At 49.1% G+C, this 25,315-nt stretch overlaps 1 protein-coding gene across 4 annotated transcripts in view; it reads right to left on the bottom strand.

Moving 5' to 3' along the window:
* Positions 1–986: 986 nt before the first annotated feature.
* The window catches only part of thada (THADA armadillo repeat containing), a 51,704-nt gene continuing 27,375 nt past the window's right edge, over positions 987–25,315 (bottom strand). For 3 of the 4 annotated variants that reach the window (XM_029834693.1, XM_029834694.1, XM_029834695.1), the window contains 9 exons: positions 19,820–19,923; positions 18,278–18,360; positions 11,212–11,588; positions 9,192–9,316; positions 8,052–8,121; positions 7,827–7,977; positions 7,629–7,748; positions 2,277–2,443; positions 987–1,588 (listed from right to left, as the gene is read on the bottom strand). In XM_029834693.1, the coding sequence (XP_029690553.1) occupies positions 1,262–1,588; positions 2,277–2,443; positions 7,629–7,748; positions 7,827–7,977; positions 8,052–8,121; positions 9,192–9,316; positions 11,212–11,588; positions 18,278–18,360; positions 19,820–19,923 (1,524 nt within the window). In that variant the 3' untranslated portion in view covers positions 987–1,261. Of the gene's footprint in view, positions 1,589–2,276; positions 2,444–7,614; positions 7,749–7,826; positions 7,978–8,051; positions 8,122–9,191; positions 9,317–11,211; positions 11,589–18,277; positions 18,361–19,819; positions 19,924–25,315 lie in introns of all 4 variants that reach the window. The other variant, XM_029834696.1, reaches the window with a different exon arrangement.

The following is a 25,315-nucleotide window of genomic DNA, read 5'->3' as shown; positions in this document are numbered from 1 at the left end:
CCACTTTTGTTTTTGGAGCTATTTCAAGTTTAAAAAGCCACAGCGGAGGGGAAAAAAAAGGGCAGCGTTTGGCAGACATGCGGCCTCGGTTCTATGTCGGAGGCAGATATTTCGGTCGGAGGGTGTGAAAACCCACGTCGCCAGAAATTGCCGGTTTCTTTGACACTGGTAGATATTATAATTGGGAGCGTGGTTATAAATTCAGTTTTCCCTTTAGGACAGGGTTCAATAGCTTGGCTGGAAAAGCAGGAAAAGGAAAAAAAAAGAGACGCAACAGCTAAAAAACAAGTGACATAAGCGTTGGGAATCTATTACCGCCAACCCTGAAATTAGGCGGAGGGCTGCCCCAAGACGACCTGCGCCTTACAAGTTCTGGCAAATAGTTGGATGTGAAGGACGGGCTCCTGAGAACTCATCCTCCCCTGCAGGATCCGCTCCCCTCCCCGTCAGACAGCTGTTTTCACCGGGGGTGTCGAGCCGTTCCAAAACATGACATCAGTTTTTACTGTAAGAGGGAACATGGCGAACACAGCTGTCTGAGGGGGCAGCGCGAAACCACGCAGGAGACAGAGCTCCATTGTGCCGCCGTCATTGCCGAAGCCGCCAACGTAGAAGGAAGCGGGACGGGGAGAATCCTGCCCTCGTTTAAATATCACAGGGGAACAACACTTCATAACGTCTGGTGAAGACACTCGGGGGTCATAAAAGAGGGCACAGACGCACCATTGAAATCAGAGCCAGGCGCTTTAGGCGGCGAGTTGTTTTGTTGCGACCTTAAATCCCTGCGAGACGTGGAGCGGCTCAATGCTGACGCTGTTGAAGGCGGCCGTGTGACGTTTCTCCGCTGATAAGAAAACAGAGCGTCCAGTGTTGGTTTCCCCCCCCCCCCCAATTATTGTTACCGCTCGATACCGTCGATGTGGCCAGTGTCTATTTTTACGATTTCAAGGGTGACGTGCGAGCGAAAGGACAACAAGAGGCCCAGAGCGAAGCATTACTTTCATTTATTGTCACCACTTTAATCAAATTAAAAACACAAACGTTTATCTGTGCCCGTATTCGCTCCCTTCAAAGTCCGAGATCTCATTAATGGCTGCGGGTCATGATGGAGATGATCACATGATGGAACATGTCTCACACACACACACACACACAGGCTTAAAAGGTATCAAAGAACGTTTAAAATCAGGAGGACAACACTTATATCAATTTTCCCTTCAATAAAAAGACGTTTTTCTGTTTTTTTTAACGGCCAAACGTGTCACCTCGTCTGCCGGAGCCTCTTCAGCACATCCAGAGTCAGAGAGGCCCTCTGGTGCCGCAGCAGCAGCCGGCTGTGCTCCATGGTGCAGGAGAACTGGGGCAGCTCTGGAAGGGAGTCCAGGGCCTGCTGGGAGCTCAGCACCTTGGCTTCAGCCTGACAGGTCAACGTACGAACCTGCTGCTCCAGTTCTGGACCCGCTCCTCCTGAATCCTGGCTCAAGGTCTCCACGAGGGAGCCGAGGTGTCCATGAAGCAGTTTGACCCACTGGACCGGCTCGGCCCACAGGTTCAGGTCCCCCTTCTCAAACAGGAAGTCCTCTTCATCCTGCACCAAATGAGACAGAAGACGACCCGTTAAATTGTTTTACAACCCGGATGTGAGGAGAAGCGACCCAGTAAAGAGACAGCTGCAGCCTGAGCAAACAGCCACAACGCCGGTCCAACTGCAGCCACTCGGGTCCGTTTCACCACAATTTGGTGCTTCCTGTCACTGGTGGCACAACCGGTTCGCCCGTGGCTCCGGGTCTGAGCTCGGTGCTCACAAGAGGACCTACAATCAGAACATGACGTGAACCAAACAACGACATTTTGTTTCCTCCTTTTTCTTCCTTAATTTCCATTTTTGTGGATTCATTTGAGACCTTCACCAAACGCTCCATAAATAACATCTTGGCGTCTGTCAGACGGCCATAAAGCCCGCGTGGAAGAGTCCACGAACGCTCCGCTCCGGGTGCAGGGGCCTTCGGATCTGTGGACCAGATGCTGCCTCAGTTCCCACCGTAAGGCCCGAGACAGAAGGTTGGAGGATGTTTGCTGCAACGGCTCTGCAACCGAGGAATGCGCTTCCTCTGGAAGTCAGAGCAGCTACCTCTGCCCCCCCGTTAAACCGTCTCTTTAGTAGCGTTCCTTCCTTCAGAGGTTCGCTTTTAAACCTGCTGACGTCGGCCCCGCGTGTGGCTTATTAGAGGCTAATTCTTGCTAAGAAGTGATCAAAGTGTGTCTGTGACTCTCACCAGGCCGGGAGCTTCGTCCGCAGCGGCTTCGCGGGCGGCGTCGCCGTCTCCCAGCAGCCACTGGGCCAGAGCCACGGCGCCGGCTGGTACCTGCCCCCACTGCTGCAACAGGTGACACAGGAGTCCCACCCCTGATTGGAGAGCTGCTGGAGGACACACGGGGACACCTGCAGCAACCCAGGACAGAAAGAAGCTCTGGAGTACACACCATCAACGGGAATACACACAGTACAGGAACGCCGTAGCGTTATCCAGAGGACGGGATCAGCCCCCGCGAGCGTGCACGGACGCGTTTACACGGGAGACGCCGCAGTGCAAAAACAGGAACTCTTTTCCCACACAAATTGCAGCGGTCCAACAATTTATTTGGCGTTTGAGCGAATATCTCCTGTTAATCAACTCTCCGAAATGAGGAAAACTGAGACTTATGTGGCAGTAAAGAACTGAACCGTGAAATGGCTGCTGCTGCTTCACGAACAGCCAGAGAAAAGCCCTCATCCAGACACGGAAACTCCATTTGACGGCCCCAGTTGTCCCCTCAGACACTCTCTGGCTCTGTGGGACCCTTGTTCCCCCACCTTGACCATCAGCGCCACAGCTGACGCCCAGATAACACCCCACACTTCAAAAGGCTTCAGAGCACAACCACCGAGGACACCCATCAGCACACACACAGTAGAAAACACACACACACACCCACTGCGAGTGTTGGGAACACAGATTGTTTTTCCTCTTGAGAGAAAAGGTGTAAAATTGGAGCATGAGCTAGGTGGTGAACATTAGAGGCTGCTGATTGCACCGCATTAGAAGAGATTTAAGACTTTAGGAGCTTGAGTGACAAATTCCTTTCTTTCCCAAGTGTGGCCTCTCTATGGGACAGCTCTGCCTCTGAAGTGGAGTCTTTACAGCCCCCATAATCGGGACATAATGGGAAATCTTAGCTGCATTCAATTTATCTGCTTCTCTACAGAGGTTTCACACATCGCTTAACGCGATTTGCCTCCCTGAGCTTTCTGCCGCAAAATGTTCCTTTTCTCAAGGGGATAGTCTTTCACGCCATTACTGGCATTGCAGTTACGTGCGCACTGTGTGTGTGGGTGTGTGTTTTGGCACAGCTTTCAACAGGAAGGACGGCTGTTTGCGTCCGAGGACTCGATGAGTTCACACAGAAAAGAAAAATCTCTGCAAATACAATATCAGCGGCAGTTAGTGAATGGGAGAGGGCCTGCTTGTGCGCGTGCGCGTGCACGTGCACGCGTCCGCGCGTGGGTGTGTGTGTGCAGTTGGCATCCAGCAGCACACCCTCCCTGGCACGCTCGTCGTCTGTTGGGAAGAAAGTAAGGGAAAAACTTAACCTTGTCCTGCTCCTGGAAACAGTGTAACAGAGGCTCCATTCTGCTTCAGAGCAGGTTTATTTTTAAACCCAAGGAGGATTTTTAGCCTTGGTCGAAATTCTATTGCAGCAGGAAAAGGAACTGTTTTTCTCGGAACTGGACAAAGATCTGCCGCCCGAGACGGAGAAGATTCCTTCACAGGGAAACCGTTTCGGGAAGGCCCAGATCCCCGCGGTCATGGAAGGCACCCTTGAAAACACGGAATCAGCGATTGGTGCAGATCAGCTGAAAAGAAACCAGCGTTGATCCAGCTTCACGTTGGCTAGAAGAACCAGAATCGCCCAAAAAGTGCAAAACCCCAGACCAGGAGGAGGCTACAGGGGCTGTCAGGACAGTGAAGTAACACTGTCCACGCTCCCCTCGTTACTGTTTCCAATGATAATCCAGCAACATGCAGAATTGATTAATTCAGCTGTACCACTGGAGGCTGGAACTTGCAGAAGGTCCATGAAGGCAGCGCTTCTACACTCGGAGCATCAGCCCGAAGGCCGTGAAGACCAAAATGACACAAATATCTGTAGAAATGCACCAACATCTGGATACATCTACTTGGAGGAGCAAGTTTCCCACCACGCGAGGTGACAGCTGTCCTATCTATTCTATGCTGCCTTCCAGTTCCATCCTGGAAGGCAGAATTCTCCGTTTCCATGGTTCTGACATTCCTGTCAAGGCTCTCAGTCTCCTCTGGATCAGCAAAGGAGGCTTTTGGACCAGTACACGCTCACGGTCACAGATCTGTGCAACTTCAACACGTTAGCATGTTGCTTCTACTAGCTAAGGATGCTAACAGGAGTCATCTTGGTATTCCCTTCTGTCTTCCTGTGGATAGTTGCTGCTCTGGGAACGCTGATCTGGACTTTTATCTTAACGGGAGCGCACACATCTGCTGCAGGTCCCAGCCTGCGCCCAGAGAAGATCCAGTCCATCAGCGTGAACGAGCATTCCTCCTCGCTCACACAGGAATCAGAGAACAAGTTGTTCAGACGCTACAGTGGAGCCAAGACACCAGGAAGTGTGGGGGGGGGGGGGGGGTGTGGGGTGTCAAATCAAAACACACGTTTTATAGCCCCGGCGTCCTCTGGTGAGGGACACAAGACACTGGGATGGAGACAGCAACAGGAAACCTGAATTTGAATAACAGGAAATCATATTGGATCCTGACTGTTTGGGAACACTTGAAGCATTCGCTGCTAACTCGGTCAGCGTGTGATTGGCTGTCTCAATGTCCAGTAACAGATTTGATGAAAAAAAGTGATTCCTGATTTAAAAAGTTGGGCTTTTACTTTAAATATATATCTGATCTAACTGAATCGCTTCCCTGTCTTTAGAGGCAACATCAGCATTGAAAACTGTCCCGATGCCACCGAGTTTGGCCCAAAGATGAGGAGGAAGTGAGCGGGTTTGGAACATCTCGCTGCACGTCGGTGTTGCTGATCAGGGCAACGCCTCCCTCCGTGGTTCCCTGCCTCTGCTCCGAGGGACTGGCCTCCTCCAGTGGGAACTGGCTTTAATGGTGGAGAGACTGGGGCGCTAAAATGGGACCGATGCCTTAGCTCATTTACCTCCATTCATCTGCGTCATCCACTGTAAATGAATGAACTGTGTGTCTGTGTGTGTGTGTGTGTGTGTGTGTGTGTGTGTGTGAGCAAATTGGGTTACTCTGCGTTGATAATGGTTCACTGAAAATGGCAGGAAAACATGCTGGAATGTGAGGCTGCATTCTTTAACTGGACCACAAAAACAGGACAGAAACCTAGAGGTATAATGTGTGTGTGTGCATATATATATATATTTACACACACACACATATGTAAAGCAAGAGCAAGGGGAGCCAGGAACTATGACATTCAGACTCACAATGAACTGATGTCTGTCTGTCTGTCTGCTGTCAAACCTAATTAGCGGAGAGGCATTTTTGGTGGGTGGTGGTGTTGATGCTGGTTGGGGGGGGGTTAAATTACTTTAGCTCTTCCTGTCCCAGACAATGGCTCCATGTAGTTCACAGCTCAGGCAAGAAGAGCCAAATGTAGCCGAGGCAAACTTGCTTTCTTTGAGCTTGTAGCAGTTTTGTAGCTTCGCTTTGATTGACGAGCCTGTGATGCAATTTACTCCAAAAAAACATCTTTTAAACTGCCCCCCCCCCAACACACACACACACACACACACACCCCCCGTGCCATTAGCAGGTGATGCTTTTGTGAGTCTCTCCCGCTCTGTTCTCACATCTCTGCCTGTCGTCCATATCAAAGGCTCAGAAGTCGTCAACTCCATCTGAAACTGCTAACACCTCAGACACTTGACTCTGCAACGGCAGTCGTAAAACACACACACACTCACACACACACACACACACACACACACACACACACACACACAGGCTGGGAGGGGACGGGAAAAACACACACACAGTATCATTAGCTTCTTCAACACAAAGATAGTGTAATGTCACAGCAATGAAAGCTCCTCTTCACACCGTCTTTGTTTATTTCCCCAGAACATCACGACACCCGAGCATCTCGCCGTCTGATTCGTCTCGGCCGGTTCCAGAACTTTAAGGAGGGAGCGGCTGGTTGAGTGGGTTCTGAGTCACACGTGACAAATGAAAACCACAGGACGGGGACAAAAGTGGACAATAAGACGATAATTTAATGTTCCCGTTATGCAGCAGATGGTCTTTAAAGTTTGATTAAATAGTTTTGAACTGAGGCCGTTCTTTCCTGTTGCACGAGCAGAGAACGGGATGGAACTGGAATGTGAGTAAAAGGTGTGAGAAAGGCTACAGTAGCTTTAGCTTTTGTCCTTGAGAACAAACGGATATTTGAGCCAAATGTGATGAAAGACCAGAAAGAGCAGGGCCGTAATTATCATGGCGTAGACCACCTGAAGCAGGTGATCACCTGAACATGCACCTGCTGTATCAGGAGAAAGGAAAAGGGCTGAAAGTCTTTTCATCGGAGACAAACTCCAGCTGAGGCTCGCTCGGGTCATTTGCTGGCAAAATGCAGCTGAACTCTGAAAAATGTTCTCTTTGAGAAGAGCGGTCGTGGTGACTTCATCACATGCCGACGCTGGCCAAGTCCTAAAATGTCCTCACTTTTCCTGTGTTTAATTTTAGAAACACCACTTAAGTGTTTAAGGCAGAAAAATGACATTTTCCATCTGGAAGTTTTGCCTCTTTACAGTCACAATCATCAGTTGCTGCTACTTCCAGGAAGGTTCCAACTCTCTTTTCCAGGATCCTTTCAGGCAGAATCGATCAGCTCCTAATCTCAATTCTTCTCGCCATTGCTGTGAAGAAGAATTCACGGATTGGAGCCTCACACAAGTCTAATCCCAGCAAGGTAGATGACACAGAAGGACTTCAATTATGCCCATTGTGCTCTCTTCTATCTTTCCATCTTCAGGCAGCTGTTCAGATCCCATCTAGCTGTTAGCTGCTAGCTTATCTGACCCCGTCGAGCTAAACATACATAAACACGTATGGATAACATACACAATGCTGCTTTCAAAACACTTTTAACCGGGTTTCCGGGGGACATTATATCTTCAAACACACTCTTGCTTGAGAGGAAAACTTTAGTTTTTCGGTAAACACAGAAGTGATAAAAAAAATGTGGTCAGAAAAAGAAGCTGAAGTGATCGTCCTGCTGTTGAGTCTTCCCCCATGACTCTGCTCTTAAGGCCACAAACAGTGTTGCTAGGAGACATTTGAGGACATGTTTTCACTCTTGTGTTACGCTGCCAGATACTATCGGTGCTAACAGACACAATAAGGGTGGCTCCTAAAGAAGGCTGTGGAAAACACAGGAAGTGAGCGGCGTGGGGAGCGGAAGTGGCACCGTGGCGGCCGGCGGCGGCGGCTTTGAACCCTCAGACTTGTGTGCGAGGACGAAAAAAAACAAAAAAGGAATCGAATTGAATGACCTTTGCTGTGGATGTCTCACCGTTCCGTGCGTACCTGCGCTGAGAGGAGACGCCGGCGTGGAGATGAAGTCGGCGGCGGCGGCGCGGACGTCCTGGTCCTCGTCCTGCAGCAGCGTGAACAGGCTCCTCCACAAAGACAGCGTGGCGGGCAGACCTGTCGCACACGGAGACGGCGCCTTTAAAACCGAACCTCGGCGCCGCTTTTGATGGCAGGTACGTCCCCGACACTCACCCAGTGGCAGCTGAGGGCTGCTCAACACACTTCCTGTGCAGCTGACCAGCACCTTGGCGGTCGCCAGTTTGACCTCGCAGGGCCGCTCCTCGCCGCAGCACGAACACACCAGCTCCCCCCACCTACGTAAGCCAGCGACTGCAGCGTCGCCCTGGAAACAGCCAAATATTCAACGGAAATGTCATTTTAAGACAGGCGGGGTTGCGCTACCCCACGGGTCCTTACCTGAGAGGTGGCGAGCTGGTTCACCACCAGCTGGGAGACCAGCGTCAGAGCGGCGCAGCTCAGCTCCTCACTGCAACACACAACCACGACACCAGCTTAGAAACACCGTTCTTCGGGAACCGACCTCGATAAGATATGGACCTGCCCTTTAATCTGTGGTGAAGTGGTCAACCTGAAACTTTCCACATTAGGCCCTCCGACGCCCCCAACGGCGCCCGCGTCGCTCAACGGTATTGATTTCAAATCCACAAAAGAAGTGTGCTGGTACTCACTCCTGCAATATGGATCACAATAGTCCAAGAGCCATTCAATTTCACAGCAAACAGGGGCGGCCGGCAACCCAATCTCACCCCTCCCCCGCTCTAATCACAACCCTTGGGCTGCTCCAAGGGAAAGTAGATCCCCCCGGTCTAGAGACGGTGGCCAGGAAAAGGCTTTACAGGGCCCAAAGTCTTTGTAATCCAATCTTTATTCGAGCCTGTATTCTCTTGTCAGCGTAAGAAAAGTACAGCAATGGAGGTGTGTGCCGCTGTCGCTCACAGCAGAACACAGCAGGACACAGCAGAACACAGCAGAACACAGCAGAACACAGCAGAACACAGCAGAACACAGCAGAACACAGCAGAACACAGCAGGACACAGCAGAACACAGCAGGACAGCATCGCTGTGTGGGAAGAGGTGGTCCGAGATCCATGCAGCCCTTGTAAACTCTGAAAAAGAGACACCTGAAGGTGACAGGTGTGGGGAAAAATGTTCTCATGGCCCAGAGGGGGCGGCAATAAGCTCCAAGTTTGCATTGATTCTCAGCCTGGTGGTGAAATGAGCCCAGGTGAAGCGTCCCGCACCAGGAAGCACCAGGAAGCTTCTCTCCACTCTCCATCGCCATCAACGATCACATTTGAATGCACTTTGTTACACTTGCGTCTATACTTCAAATAGCTTGTTATTTAGGCTTGTGAGGTCTATTTGCTGCCCCAACAACCTTAACTGTCAAGAACCAAACCTGGAGGAGCTGAGGAACATCTCCCAAGACAAAAACATCTCATCCTGAACACGTTTAAAGCTGCGTTTAACTGAACCGCAACACCTGAGAGGCCTTTGGAGTGACAGTGGCGATCAGGTGGCTTCGGCTCTCTGACCTGTGCGAGGACTTCTCAGCCAGAGCGAGAAGGTGCAGCAGGGCCTCCTCCTGGGACAGAGTCCTGACGCTGTCGCTCCACTGGAGTTCAGAGGTGCGGAGCAGCACCGACAGCACCGTGAGCACCTACGAGAAGACAGACACAAAATGATGGTCAAAGCCTACTCTGAGGTGGCTCCTTGAGGTATTTCCACCACGGTCAGCTCCTCCACGTACCCAGCGTAACCATGGTTACAGACCTGCAGCACCTTCTTATATTGAGGCCTGTTTAAAGAACATTACTATTGCTCATCTGAATGATGATTATTTCTCTTTTAGAGCCTTAAAACGAGGCTCCTGTGGGGTCAGTCCTGACCTTTGACCTTACATCTGGCCAGTCTTGTTTAACCTTTTCGTCTCCACTGGTTCAGGGCAGAAAAAGCTAGACTGTTTTCACTTCCCCGTCCATCCCAGCTGCTCCGCGCTGCTCCGCCGCTTCAGACTTTTACAAGCTACTTTAATGAGCTCCTGTCCTGCAACACTCTGCACTCCCCTCAAACTAAAATATACACCGTCGCTCGAAAACGCAGCGCTGGAACATGCCAATACACGGCGACGCCCGCCCTGCGCGAACACACGCACGCACACACAAAATAAAGGATCGATTTCTCTATTTTCTGGAAATTCTGGAATTAGAACGCATAAGGAATGGGATTAGATGGGTTCTTTTTAAATGTTGAACTTGACTCTTTTAGAAAAGAGCTTCTTATTGTTACTAACATGAGGATAATAGTGATTATTAAAGCATATAATATGGACACGATCACGTGTTGGGGAGCGTGTTTGGGATCTCAGAGCGTTTATATTTCCACTGCCAAAATTGTGCGTTGTTGTTTGTTGACCAGATTCCACATTGTCCTGGACGGACGTCAACAGAGGACCGTGAGACGCTGAGCAGTGGGCCGAATCGCTAATTTTGGGGCGGCTGCAGGAATTTTAATTCCACACTCAGAGTCTCATTTCTGGAACTCCATGACCAAATTCTTACCGGAAAGACTTTGCTCACATTCATATTTTTAAGCTTTATTTGCTGTTGTTTAGACGTAGCACTTGGAGAAAATGTCCTTAAGATCACAGTGAGTATTCCACAAACCCTGAAGATGTGCACAAACAACCATATGGACCATGTCCAGACTTCTAGAAACAAACCAGCTGTTGTGATCTGGGAGTTCATCTGCTAGGACTGTGATTTCTCTGTAAAACATCACCCACGTGCTCGTCGAGTAACAGGCTCCGCCCCCTCTCTGGCTACACCGTCAGCGTTGTAGCAAATGAATCCAGGGAGCAGAAAATCAGCAGCACCGTACATCCTACATCTGAATTATAAAAGGAATAAGTGTAAATCCGTTTTTGTTGCTTGATACTGCGCGAGGGTGACAGATGGCTTCATCCATTATATACAGAACATGAAGTTTGTTACACGCGGTTCAGAGGCAGGAGACGATGCCAGAGGGGCCCGATGATTGATGATTATCACCCGTTTTATATTCTCTATTCATTTGCTCTCGTCACTATCATGGTGCACGAAGCAAGGGTTGCATATTACAGCATTGGCCTGTAACGCCTGTCCCGCTATTCCTCCCCCAAAATGTTTCATCCGAGTCCACGGTAACCTATGGCAACAGACCTGCTGGGTCAGGGCGTCCTTGGTGCAGGGGAGGCTCTAAACATTAACGGCTGGCCCGTTAAGGAGCAAAGAAGAGGAAACATCTGCTGGAGCGCACGTACAGACGCAGCCATGAGCTCCACCAAACAGGGGAGCTCATTTCTACGTATAAAACTCGGCTTATCTGCCATCACAATGAGAAGCGATGCTTCCAAAGTAAAAGGACCAGGTGCAAGTGGCAGAAAGAGGAAAGAGTCAAGCAGGAGTAGCTCACAAACACACCTATAAAACAAGCAGACACAAACCTCGACAGTGAACTCCATCCTATCGGGCAGGGCGTGTCTGTACGTGTGTGTGTGTGTGAGTGTGTTCTCACCTTGGCCAGACACCGTGGGTGTGTCTCACAAAGAGCCAAGCTGGTCAGATGAGACTGGGTGGTCTTGTCCAGCCACTCGGGCCTCCTCACATCCTCCTCCTCCTCCAGCAGCCTCTTCAGAACCTGCTCCAGCGTGAGCTCTCGCACCTCGTAGTCCGGGCACGCTAGGAGATGCTGCAGGAGCTGGCCCGGAAGCTCAGGGTTCCCCCACAGCTCTGGGATTTCCACGCTGGCGCTCAGAGCCACCCGGGCCAGGCTGAGAAGGTACTGGGTGCTGCCAGGTCCCAGGGAACTGGAGGGGGTCTTCCTGGAGTCGACAAGCTCCGAGGTCATAAGAATGGACAGCGCATCCCGACGGAGGGCACCAACTTCCAAACCTGCCAACAATAATGTTACATCAATAGACTAAAAGGCTGCCCTGAACACCACCGCTGCCACGCGCCTTCTAAAGGTAAAGCTAACCATGCTAACCTCCATGTACTCAGCAGGAAGTCCTCCAGGAGAGGCCGCGAGGGCGTTTAAATTTACCCCAGAGCAGGAAGTCTCCACATGAAGCCATTCTCAATTAGACGTTTTGGCGTTAACAGCGGGTTAATGCGACGTTAGAGTGGGACAGACAGCATCAAACACTGCTGTGATCCTTTTTTCATGCTTCTTGAATGACGAATCTTCTCATTTTTATGTGTAAACCTCAAACTTTTATTACTTCACAGACTAAAAACTAAAACGGTGCTTGTCATGACTGTCCTAAATCAAACACACACACACACACACACACACACACACACACACACCATCTGTGAATCAAGCAGTTGCAGACAACAGGCTGGGCCGGAGAAACCAGTGTCCTCTGTTGGCTTCTATTTTCATTTTTATAGGGACGCTGTGTCACTGTCTGTTTGGAAATGCCCATGGACGTCCCACAGCACCACCTGTGAACACACTCCTCCCCCCTGACAGACGTGCACACATTTACACGCAAACAAAATCCTGAATCAGGGCAACTGCAGTGGAACGTGACACCCTGAAAAAGCAGCTCCTCCCTCCAGTATCAGTCCAAGACTCAGCACAGACCCCGCTTTGACAGCCAAAACAATTACTTGAACCCCCCCCCCCCCACACACACACACACACACGCACGTACACACAGGTTATGAAATGCGAGTGCAACTCAATCTGGCAGCGCAGCACCATTCAAAATATGGCTTGACAAAAGAGCGGGAAATGCCACATTCCTCCGGAGACGGACTGGGAAACCGTGGAGACGGGCCAGGTTACCATGGAACCTGATCCTCAAAGGGGGTTCAGGGGCCAACTAAGCATACCTTAATCGCTATAATGGTGGGTGGGTAGATTGGGGGTACGGGTGGGGGAACAGTAATGACATAGGCGGCGAGGGGATGACAGTGACATCGACAACTTAAAAACCTTGACATATATCGAACAAAGGTGGAGCGCACGGATCAGATAAATGGTTCTTACGGGACGGATCCTGATTCCTGCCCAACACTCTCGACCACAAAAGACAAACTTTCAGTTTCCTTTAAAAGTAAGACTTCTATGAATCACACTGTTTAAAAAAGGAAGAAATGGTTTAGGGAAGGAAAGGAAAGCAAAACCAAGAAAGGTGACAAGAAAGGAGAACATAACGGAATCAACATAAATAAACAGATAAAAAAAAGTCAGAAAATGAATAAGGAAGTCAGTCAGTAGTAGAATAAAACAAGAGCATATGGCAAAGAAAGTGGAAAAGCATAAGAGCGCGGGGTGTAAAGCTGTTTTTATGATGTCCTTTATTAAAATAGAGAGCGTGAAAGACCACACGGAGGGGCGGGACTGTGCGGCGTCCCTGCGGAGGCCATGTTTAGTGCCGCTGCACATGTCTGCTCATGAGGAGCTATTGTTTTCCCACAGCTGTGTTTATCCAAATCTCTCCGTCTCTTCATGCTGCCTGAGCGCAAACCTGCAACTGGACACCAGCCAGACTCCATTAAATCCTGATTACGAGTTGATATTTCAGGAAACTGCGGAGGGACGGCTGGCTCAGCGATGGTGATCAGGAGAGCGGAGGTCGTTCAGTGCGCTGTGCTCGTGCGCGTTGCTGGCCGAGAGCTTAGATCGGCTCCTTTAAATGCACTTTCACAGATTTATAGACTCCTAAAAGCAACCAAAGGCAGGTCCAGGGTGAAGAAGGGACCTGTAAAGCATGTGGCTCTATATATAACAGTTTGATGGGATCCCGGTACTGTTGTCAGGCCCAACGACGGACCACAACTGATCCGTTCTGCTCTGAATTCCAGCAAGTACTTTCTGATTCGTCCCAATTCCATCTTTAAAAAGCAACAGAGCTCCGGCCGTGCTGCTTTTTGGGTTTCAGACTCTTTCCGGAACAGAACTTCATCATAAATACACTGTTTACCTTTTATCCAGTGTATTTTAACACCTAATAAAAATGTGAAGGAGAAAAGCTGGCCGTGCCTTTGGGCTCATCAATATCTGTATTTCTGTATTCCTTCTCCAGAAGTTTGGACAAAAAAAGCATTCTACAATCACATGAAGCTTCAAAAACAGACTCGTTCTCGACTGCATCGCCCTATAAAGTGAAGCGTTGAACAATGATATAGTTTGACACGGCTCATTTTTGCATTAATCAAGTGTGCAGCATTTATTTTTAGAGAGAGTGAGACAATATTCCCTTAGTCTAGTCTAATGCTCATTTGTTACAGCATGATCTGCAGCCACGCAGCCGCAAAACCTCGGAAAATAAAATGCTCTATGTCCGTTCATGCACTTAATACATTTTATGATAATAATAAAACGTAATTCTGGTTATGTTTTGTCTTGAGCCGTTAAATAGCAATTGAACAGGAAGTGTAGCAAAGAAAACTTAATGACAAAAACAGGCGCGTGTTCAAAACTCGATTTGATTTATAAAGCACCAATTTAGCCACCAATTTTATTACTACCATTATTACTATTACATGTTGAACAATAACAACACTCAATATAGCTAAAACTAGCTAAAAGTGTGTTCTGTTATCAGCTATATTAACAGCAGAACAGGTGTAATCTTTGCTAGTTTGTTTCCAGAAGAGGAATATTTGTGGGGCGCGTTTTAAAATGCACCAATCTGATGTCATCAGCAGCTAAACTGTTCTGAAAGGAACCAGAGGGAAGCGTAGCGACCTACAGGAGAACGCTCTAAGGTCCAACAATCCCACATCCCATATTTCTCAAGTATAAACACAAACCTTCTCCAATGCGACCTAATTGGTGCGGTCAGTCTTTTGGCTTCTGCCAACGGGGAACCGCCATGTTTATAGACCACCCGATATAAAACCGGCGCAACAAATATGTGTCACGGCTGAAACCGGCGACTTTTCGTGGCCGCGTCACGTGTTCCTGCGTGTAAAATATTTATGCGTGGCTGCCTGTTTTACAGCGCGGGGTCACGAATTCAAACCAACGCAACCATCACATCTGGTTTGGATCAACCAGCAGCTCCGACCCGGGAGACCAACGTGGAGCTTCACCAAAAACTCCAACATGACCATTTACATTTGATGAAGATGAGCTGATGAAGACGTGGGGATAAAGCAGGACAGTCTGGTCAGGGTCAGAGCACACTGGACCATCTGGGTGCTCACTGGGACTTCATTAGAACCGCCTACCGCCCAGTTTAAGACGGGCAGTAAACACGGTTTGCTGTGTCAAGCTAGACCTCATCTAGACACGTGCACGTGCTCTCCAGTGCAAGCACACAGCTGGATTTTACATCAGTTTCCACCGTCATTAGCCCCACTGTGAAAAACAAACCCCAGACACGCTCGGAGTGTGTGTGTGTGTGTGTGTGTGTGTGTGTGTGTGTGTGTGTGAGCCTTAAAACTGACCCACGGCTTTCATCTGCCGTTGATGATCCAAACGTATCTCTGCGGTTCTCTGGGAAACTTCCACGGTGATGATTTTTGCATCTGACCCATTTTCAAGAGCCGAGCTCAAACTGCACGTTAGGACTTTATAGGTGGGTGGGGGGTGGGGGGGGGGGTTCACGAGTCTCGACCATAAAGCCTCACTATGGTAGCATGTTTTTGTGAGTCTCAAGGTTGAACTAGTCGGGTCCTTAATGTCAAATCTTGCTTGATTAGAGTTGGGAAGGTTCCTGCTGCCATCGTTAATTTATACTCTGCCACAGTGAGACAGGACGGGGCAGCCACGCTCGGACAGGACGGGGCAGCCACACTTGGACAGGACGGGGCAGCCACGCGTGGACAGGACGGGGCAGCCACGCTCGGACAGGACGGGGCAGCCACGCGTGGACAGGACGGGGCAGCCACGCTTGGACAGGACGGGGCAGCCACACTTGGACAGGACGGGGCAGCCACGCGTGGACAGGACGGGGCAGCCACGCGTGGACAGGACGGGGCAGCCACACTTGGACAGGACGGGGCAGCCCGATCCTCTCTGTCCCACTATAACCAGTCCATTTACCCCTCTGTCCCACTATAACCAGTCCATTTACCCTCTCTGTCCCACTATAACCAGTCCATTTACCCCTCTGTCCCACTATAACCAGTCCATTTATCCTCTCTGTCCCACTATAACCAGTCTATTATCCTCTCTGTCCCACTATAACCAGTCCATTTACCCTCTCTGTCCCACTATAACCAGTCCATTTACCCCTCTGTCCCACTATAACCAGTCCATCTGTCCTCTCTGTCCCACTATAACCAGTCCATTTATCCTCTCTGTCCCACGATAACCAGTCCATCTATCCTCTCTGTCCCACTATAACCAGTCCATTGATCCTCTCTGTCCCACTATAACCAGTCCATCGATCCTCTCTGTCCCAGTATAACCAGTCCATTTACCCTCTCTGTCCCACTATAACCAGTCCATCTATCCTCTCTGTCCCACTCTAACCAGTCCATTTACCCTCTCTGTCCCACTGTAACCAGTCCATTTACCCCTCTGTCCCACTATAACCAGTCCATTTACCCTCTCTGTCCAACTATAACCAGTCCATCTATCCTCTCTGTCCCACTCTAACCAGTCCATTTATCCTCTCTCTCCCAGTACCTGACAGGGTTCTATCAAACATCTTTAACAGAGGTGTAATTAACATCTAACTCATCACCTTGGTGGTTTCCATGGAATGGTGGTTGAACTGGGTCCCCACAGAGAAGCTTTTGGTGTCCTCATGTCTGGGGATGATGGAGTTACGTCCATGTTCTCCACAAAGTGCTGCAGTGCTGTGAATAGCTGAATAACTCTATTTTCTTTAATAAATGTATTCTTCTTGCATCAGGAGGAACTTCTCAGTTCTGAGCACAGCAACTTTCTCCCCTTTGTGCACTTTTCCCTGATGCAGCCATTTGATCCATGAGGACCCCCCCTGCCCCCCCCAGCCAGACTCAACCTCTGCTGTTTTAGTGTCAGAAGAAAACAGAGATATCCTTGTTTCACAAATGTAAGAACAGATGCTGCTGGGGAAGGATGGTGTTAAATGGGTTGTGAACTGGTTTCAGTTGGGAGACGATGTGAACGCTAAAATTCCACCTTTTGACCTTTACAGTTTTGGACTGGTGTACTGATTCAAGCAAAGTTATAGTGGTTTATACTGGGACAGAGGGTAAATGGACTGGTTATAGTGGGACAGAGAGGACAGATGGACTGGATATAGTGGGACAGAGGATAAATGGACTGGTTATACTGGGACAGAGGGTAAATGGACTGGTTATAGTGGGACAGAGGGTAAATGGACTGGTTATAGTGGGACAGAGAGGACAGATGGACTGGATATAGTGGGACAGAGAGGGTAAATGGACTGGTTATAGTGGGACAGAGAGGGTAAATGGACTGGTTATAGTGGGACAGGGAGGATAGATGGACTGGTTATAGTGGGACAGAGGGGTAAATGGACTGGTTATAGCGGGACAGGGAGGATAGATGGACTGGTTATAGTGGGACAGGGAGGGTAAATGGACTGGTTATAGCGGGACAGGGAGGATAGATGGACTGGTTATAGTGGGACAGAGAGGATAGATGGACTGGTTATAGTGGGACAGAGAGGATAGATGGACTGGTTATAGTGGGACAGGGAGGGTAAATAAACTGGTTGCAGGGGATTTTTCAGTGTTTTAATTAGAAAGTAGGTTTTACTTTAAATATTCTTGTGAGACTGGGAGAGAGGGATAGGGGTGGGCAGAGGAACTGAGGGACAGGGATGGGCAGAGGGACAGGGAAGGGCAGAGGGACAGGGAAGGGCAGAGGGTGGGAGGTGAAACCAAAGGCTCCTGGTAATAATAGAGGGGCTTTAGAACAGTGGAAACTGAAGGGACGTTATTTAGTTACGTAAGAAGTCAGGTCGGGCCCGGCCCAGTCCTCAATCTAAAGATTGTTTTGAGAAATCCTCGGAATTTCCACTGTCAAGTCGAACATATGTTCAGCACATGGCTGAGCTATAACACAAGTGTGACACCCCCCCCCCCCCCCCCAACCCCCCAACGCCCCTTGTTTCGTTTCTGCACAGCGCTCCCAACAAACTGGGTCAGAGGCACAATCCCACCATCTGTCAGAGATGGCTCGCCTTCAGTTTCACATTCTTCCACTGTAAAGTCCCCTGCAGACCTTCACACATGTGTACACACACAGACATGTTGGGGGGGGGCTTCTCTGAACTTGACATGAAGCTGACTTCTGTCAATAATCAATCTAACAGGAAACAGCCTCGCCGGCGTGCGCCGCGCTGTTATTTGATCAGACGCTCGCGGAGGCCACGTGGGATTCACAGCAAATGGAGGGAACACACTCGCTCGCAGAGCAACTGTCCGCACAATCCGTACCACGTCGGCACAAAACCGTCCCCGTCCTGATCGGACGGGACAGCTTGAGCTGTGAGGCGTGCAGGCTGTGGAGAAATGACCTCCAATTGACCTTTCAAAAGATATCCCATTTTTTGGGGGCGTAATTTCCGTGTTAGCATTAATCCTCAACAAGGCCCAAGACGTTAATTATGGCCTGTTTCTGAGGTTTGTGCTGCACTTGCGTTGCGCTCGTCTCTACTCACCGTTGAGAAGACCGATCTTTGGGCCACAGAGGCACATTAGAACATCCAGAAAAGCTCCTCTGGTCACCACACAGCTATTCTGTCTGGAAGGGGAGAAACAAAAGGAAGCTTGTCTGATCACAAAACTACAATCAATCCATTGAATGTCCAAGTGAAGCATGACTCTGACGATTGATGTCACTTCCTGCGCTGATCAATTATGGATTTGAAGCAGCTGTTCAAGCCCCCTTTAGATGGACCAAACGTCTTAAATGGATGGTTTGGGATGTGATATTTGACCGACAGTATTCACCCCGGTCTCTGAAAACTCTGCTCATTTATGCTTGTGTCCATCTCCAGAACCCAAATCCTTCGTCGTCATCATCATTCACCCAGTCATTTGTGTTTGGGTCAAATGTAAATGTAAACAAGACAGTGTTTTCTTCCTCTTTATCAAAATAATGCTGTTTTTCATCTAAGCCACTAATTGTGTAGAAACACTGAAGTCTGCTGACAGACTGACAAGAATGTGTCAGAAACTGAAACGCCATGTGTGGCCAGTGTGTCAAGGGTATGACAAGGACCGGAATGGGAGTGTGTGTGCGTGTGTGTGTGTGTGTGTGTGTGTGTGTGAGAGAGAACAAGAGATGCAGTGTGAGTTTGACATCATGATTTCATCACTTGGACATTAAGACGACACACATACCCCACACTTACTATGTGCACACTTCACAGACACGGCACGTGACAGAACACCAGAGAATAGCTGCAGAGAACGTGTGTTTTCAGCGAGACCGTGTGTGTGTGTGTGTGTGTGTGTGTGTGTGTGTGTGCTTCTTCAGGTCTCCGAGACGGTGCGGTAAAATAAGCTGGAGCGTGTTCAATCCTCAGCATATGACATATGCGGTGTAGTGTGAAGCGTCAGTTCCTGGTAGGCTGCTGACCCAGTTGGAGCCAGGAAAGGCCCAACACAAACCAGCGCGAGGCCAAAACCCAACACTGACTCAGATTAGACGAACAATGCATTCCGTGTTTTCTGGAAGGTGGCTGCTTCAAATTAGCGGTTTTTCTGGATGAGAGCGAGAGAGAACAAAATCTCCTAACATGCATTATCCTTAGATCTGCAGAGGCAGATGGAGAACAGACACGGCAGAGCAGGAATTCCCTTCATCGTCTAATGAAGAACGATCAATGGAACCGGGAGCATCAGCTGGGTTCGACCTGTCTGTGTAGCAAAGCCTGACTTAGCTGCTTCTGGAGGGCAGCAGCACTGGGGGGAGCGGAGACTGTGGCCTGACCCTGGGCTTCCAGAAAGATGACCCCCTGATGGTAATCTGCGTAATCTTAAGGTTTCCAACCTGGCCGAGAGGTGGGGGGGGGGGGGGGGGGGGGCTGATTTAGGTGAGGAAGCGCTCCCTTTGAAATAGAAGCCGGGGCAGGACGTTCAGTAGACGTGAACAGGAAGGGGATGAACCATTAGACAAGGAACTATTCTTCTTTTGAGCCAGTCAGAAAAGCAGGAGGGGTAGTGTGTGTGTGTGTGCGTGTGTGTGTGAGGATTACCGAGAGGCAAGCCACATGTGCTGATGGAGGGCTTCGCAGATGCCGTTTCCTTGTGGCAGAGGTCTGTGCGAGTCAGTCTGGTAGGAACGCAACAGAAACAGCACCTGCACAAAGAGAAGAACACACACTCAGACCTGTGTGACAACACACAAACATTTAAAAAAATCAATGTTTTCAACCCTGAACCAAAACCTCAGAGTGGAATAAATCAGCTCGGGCTCTGTGGAAAACTGCACCTGAACACAGCAAAGTGGATGAAGAAATAAATGGACTTTAACTATCATTGCTGCAAAGATAAACGATGAGATAAATAAATGTTTATGGTTGTTGGAGGAGCGAGCAACTAACCCCGATTATAGATGACTTGTTTAACTCTGAAGAATTAACATACAAAAGCTTTATTTAACATGTTAGGAGACGCTAACTGTTATAGGCAGGCTGGAGTCAGTGGTGGCTAAATCGTTACTACAGCTTATCTCCCATTCCAACATATCAGTACGCAACGTTGCACCAGGCTGCCTGCGTCAGATTAAAACCCAACACTTCCAGCATAACCCCCCCTATCTTCTTGTCAGACCCCTCAGGAACTCGGGGTGGAAACAAGTCACTCCAACTGTCACGTAAACACCTGCAGAAACCATCCAGGGGGTGAGGTGACATAAAAGTGGTACGTTCCACTGGAGTCATTCCTGCCGCTGCAGCCGATGTGACGGTGCGGAACAGAGACGGTTTGCAGCAGGTGGAAAGGTGGTCTTGAACATTCGGAGGCCAGGATGCTGGCTGGCTGGCTGACTGACTGGAGTGTGTATTCTGGGATTTGGTAAGTATACTATTTAAGCTGAGGCCACGGCCACAGACCAGTAGGAAGCCATTCATTATGCTGTACAGGGAAGGAAACATGGGGAAAAACCGGGCCGACCACGTAGCACCAAGCCTGTCCCCGAGTCCTGACCTGCCTTTCTCACTTCTCCTTCGGTCTCTATGCCCCGGCAACACCCACCGGCACACACAAACGGCTCCCACACCCGTGGGGTTGCGCTCTCGCTGCGACTCGCCGTGAAGGGCTTTTCCAGCAATAAAGAGCTGCTGACTAATTTTAAATGATAAATGTCGTTAAATATGCAACATGTTGGAGCAGTGACATCATGTTTTATTGTTTAATATCATGAAAAACAAACTGTTTCCAAAGAACAGTCCTGGGAGCCGCATTACCAGAGCATTTCTGCAGGTAATTGGCAGGTTTATTGTCTTGAGTTCTGAGGAAACAGTTCACCTGCAACTTTGATGGAGGCTGTAAAATCCAGCGAATAAAAGCAGCTATTAGTTCTGATTTTACATCAGGTTGATCTGATCAGAGACACGAGGCAGCTCATTAAATGGGTTGATTGTGAAGCTACACAAACGCCCGAGGCCCTCATTCATTCCCACTCCACAGGCCTAAACTCACCCACATGTTTGGGAAGTCCCTGCATGAGAGGCTCAACCAGCTCAATCTGGTCTGACATGAGGAGAAAAAATAGAACGTTGAAAAGAATAGGAGGGAGGATTGATTTAAATTCAAGAGAAGGACCCGACAGCAGCGTGGAGAGCCGGTGCTGATTCATTTTTACCCATCAAATTACAAGAGTTCTATTTATTCAGAGAAATCCAACAAAGAAAATGAGTATTCATAAGAGATACTACATTTAGAGGCATATTCACATCATTGCTACAGCACAGGGATGAGCTAACGGGTCATGTTTTCTTGTAAGACATCCAGCTCCGTGTGTGTGTGTGTGTGTGTGTGTGTGTGAGTGAGTGTGTGTATTGCAACAACCCTTGCTCCACTTTGGGCCTGGTAAAAATAGTGGTGGTGGATGTGAGGTCTCTTCAGACTCTGTTATCAGCCTGCCTGCTGTCCCTCCCACTGCCGCAACCACAGACTGACCACATGCTACAGAAAGTATGTGCACGAGCGTACAAAGCCCCACACAAGCATGCATGTGCACCCGCAGAGAGCAAGTGCAAATAATTGCGCTCCGATTCTTGTCTAACACATGCGCGGAAACCTAGAACTCTGCATTCACATCAAACCAGATCAGGACTTGACAAAGTGGCGCTCCCAGTTGGGCCAAAACAGTCCCAACAAAGATGACTAAATATAAAAAAAGAAATAAACACACTCTCCTGCTCCATACAATACAACTCTATATGTATCTGACAGGAGGGGTGGAACAAAATATCCATAATATCTATGTTAGTCTATATGACTAATAATGTGCACTAATGTATAAATAACAAGGGCTTTTGGACAAGTAAATCTAAAATGTACCTTAGCCCAAGATCATTCAGTGATTTATAGACAAGAAGTGAGATTTGGAAGTGGATTCTTTGACCCACAGGCTGCCGGTGCTGTGATTTAACCACAGGTGTAGCGTGTTCCGCCCTCGGTGCTGGTGAGGGCGTCCTGGGTGAGCTGCAGCCGTCTGACCCGTAAACACCCCGATAATCCAGCCTGCTGGAAACAACGGCACAAACAGGTTTTTCCGACCCCTGTTTGGTTAGAAATCTGTGCCGGGAAGCGTGCTGCGTTCGGGGCTCAGTGATTTCCACAGAATCACGGAGAGAATCAGGCCAATTAAAACAGATTTCAACATGGAACGTTGTGGAAATTGATGTAATTTGACTAAAATGCTGTTTTTCGGCTGAAAGAGGAGGAGAAAGTGAAGTGTTGGCACCCAGAACTCACGCAAGTTATTAATGAGGTGGTTGCCATCATAAATTAGGTCCAAACACGTGCGCTGAACGCGGCTTTGTATGGACCCACGGCTCCAGCCGGAGATCAGGGCAGGCGGTTGGTATTCCTGTCTGACAAGCCACAACTGTCCGTCAAAGCCGTCTGACATGTTTGACATATTTGCACAGCGCAACGAGCTCGATCTGTAACTCCAAGAACGGGAGAGGAGGGGCGCAAAGGAACAAGATCACTTTTCTTCCGAAACATAATCCCTCACATCGGCACAACAGGACAAATTACTGGAGTTGAAAAATGGCTGCGGCCTCAAACCTTTCTTCATGATTCAGTCCCTCCATTTTAGATTAAAGTTCTCATCCAGGGCCAGTCGAGGTGTCCTAAGAACACGATTGTCCGGAGCCGCTGTGGGACTAAATGCTGGTGTGGAGGCACCTGCATGACAGGTCCTCGGCCCCTGGACGCTAAAGGCACTTTTCCATCCCAAGATGTTCTATAGCTACAGCAGATTTTCTCCACCGACATCTGGGATTTAAGTCTTTCCTTTGGGGGGGTTTCGTACACATAAAGAAAAAAGCTTTTCTTGCTTATTACACCATGTCACATGATTCATCTTGTCACTGGGATTGTTGTAACAGGTGCATGGTATCAATAAAGTACCACCTTCTCTTTCTATTACAAAGTTAAAGTACTACTTTCTTCAAATTTGATCATCTGACACCAGGTTCTAACAACTGGGACGACACCAGCTATATGTTCTGCTACGTGTGTGGATAAAGGTCTTTTTTTTTCTTCTAGTCAAGCTTTGAGGATTTTCTTAAAAATTCCAGACGGGCCAAAGTGTGGAGCAGTCAGTGATGAATGGACCCGTCACCTCTGGCTGTTGCTTCTGCTGTGGGCTGCACAAACGATGACGCTGGTCCTGAGCCCACCACAGGCCGGACCGGGCTCTGAACCAGAGCTGCTGATGTTGCGTTTTCCAGTCTTCTTCCCCGCGCCGGGGTGGTGCAGTCAGCTTTAGCTCTGATCAATCCCAGATCCCCTCCGGACCCACTCACAGTCGTTCCTTTGACAATAACAGAGGAAGTTAATCCTCCCGTGAGCAGAAACATCTGCGACCCGTTAGGCTCGCACATCTGAACCGTGCCGGGGCCAAAAGCAGGACCTCTTTATCTGAGCTTAAACACCTTCCAGAACTCACACCTACTCCTTGAACATCTTCCCTTCTGAGTGCCTGGACTATGTTGCATCACGAGGCTGCATGAACATCATCTTCTCCATCTGTTCCCACGTAAAACATCATCCTTCAAACTCATACTGCAAATGTACGGTCAAGGGGGGCTCGGCCACGCACCTAAACGCACCACACGACCCCTAAAAGCCAGAGCCAGACTGAACCTAACCCGTATGTAATTTGGTCTCATTGGCTCATTGATGAGTAGCTGCTCCTGTCAGCTACTCATGAACATTAACCAGCCTTGATACGAACGTTTGGATCGTATTAACTATGTAGACAATCCAGATGTCAAGTAGAAGGGGAGAAAGGGGCGCGTGATGGTAGCGCATAAGTATGTTCAGAAACGGGATTTCGATCACATCTGCAAGTGCCGTGTCGTGGACGACCTTTTTACCATCTGTGAAGGCAGCCTTTCAAAATAAGAGGCCAGAGAAGAAGACAACACGTGGCATCGATATAATGAAGCGACCAGTGCACCAAGCTCTTTTTTAATAGTGCAACCTTAAAAATTCCAACCATCGATCAAAGACTGAAAAGTCTTAGATTCATAATTTGAGGTCTTGGTGCCGTTTTAAGTAGCATAATGTATTTTTAAAAAGCGTAAAAATCTATCAAAGTAAAAGAACTGAAGACATAAGAAACGAACTGCTGCAGCGTTTTGTCATTTTGATGGAGCCAAACGGTGGTTAGCATGGTCGGCCCACAGCCCAGAAGGTCAAGGGTTCGTGTTCTGCCTGCGTCCGCGTGGGTTCCATCGGCTTGGTCCCGCATTCCAAAGGAATGCATCTGGGAATATGTGAACTGGTGACTCTAAACTGACCTCAGGTGTGAGAATCAGTGGTTGTTTGGGTCCATCTGTCAGCCCTGCGATGAGCTGGTGACTCTAGGATGCACCCTGCCTCCAACACAAAGGCAGCCAGGACGGGCTCCAGACCCTGCTGGGACCCCGGTTAATTCTCTTCACGACTCTAGATAACAGACTCCACATCGAGAGGAAAGACGCGGATTCATTTGTTTTCCGTGCGAGAACCTCGCTCCCAATCTTCCGTTTCCTAGGTTACAGCAGTAAATGATGGCCTGTCGCAGCTGCCACCCGTGGTGTTTATGAGAGAAAAGCCAAATGAAACCCGCTCTCCCTCTGAAGTCCCCCTCCTCCTCCTCCTCCTCCTCAGCGGACCAGAGGTGCTCCATCACTACGGGACCGTGCAGCTTCCTTCTCTGCGTCAACCCCAACAACCTGGTCCTGACCACATCATCACAACCCCCCCCCCCCCAGCTCCATCAGCCGCGTTCACTAAAAGGCTCGGGAAACTCCCTCCGCGTGTGTGTTGATATTACCAGCAGACTGTTTAGTTGTGTTTGTCAGAGTGTGATGACAGAACTAAACACTGGTATTTACCCTGCGATAACCACCGTGTCTGGACAAGCTCTGTGCAGAACTGGGTGTGTGGGACCGACCGAGTGTGTGTGTGTGTGTGTGTGTGTGTTGAAGGTTGATGCACCGTATCTATAATCTCTGAGTGGGTGT

The sequence above is a fragment of the Takifugu rubripes genome, chromosome 4 (assembly GCF_901000725.2).
Source record: "Takifugu rubripes chromosome 4, fTakRub1.2, whole genome shotgun sequence".
In the NCBI taxonomy this organism is placed as follows: domain Eukaryota; kingdom Metazoa; phylum Chordata; class Actinopteri; order Tetraodontiformes; family Tetraodontidae; genus Takifugu; species Takifugu rubripes.
This window is presented reverse-complemented; position numbering and strand designations above follow the sequence as displayed.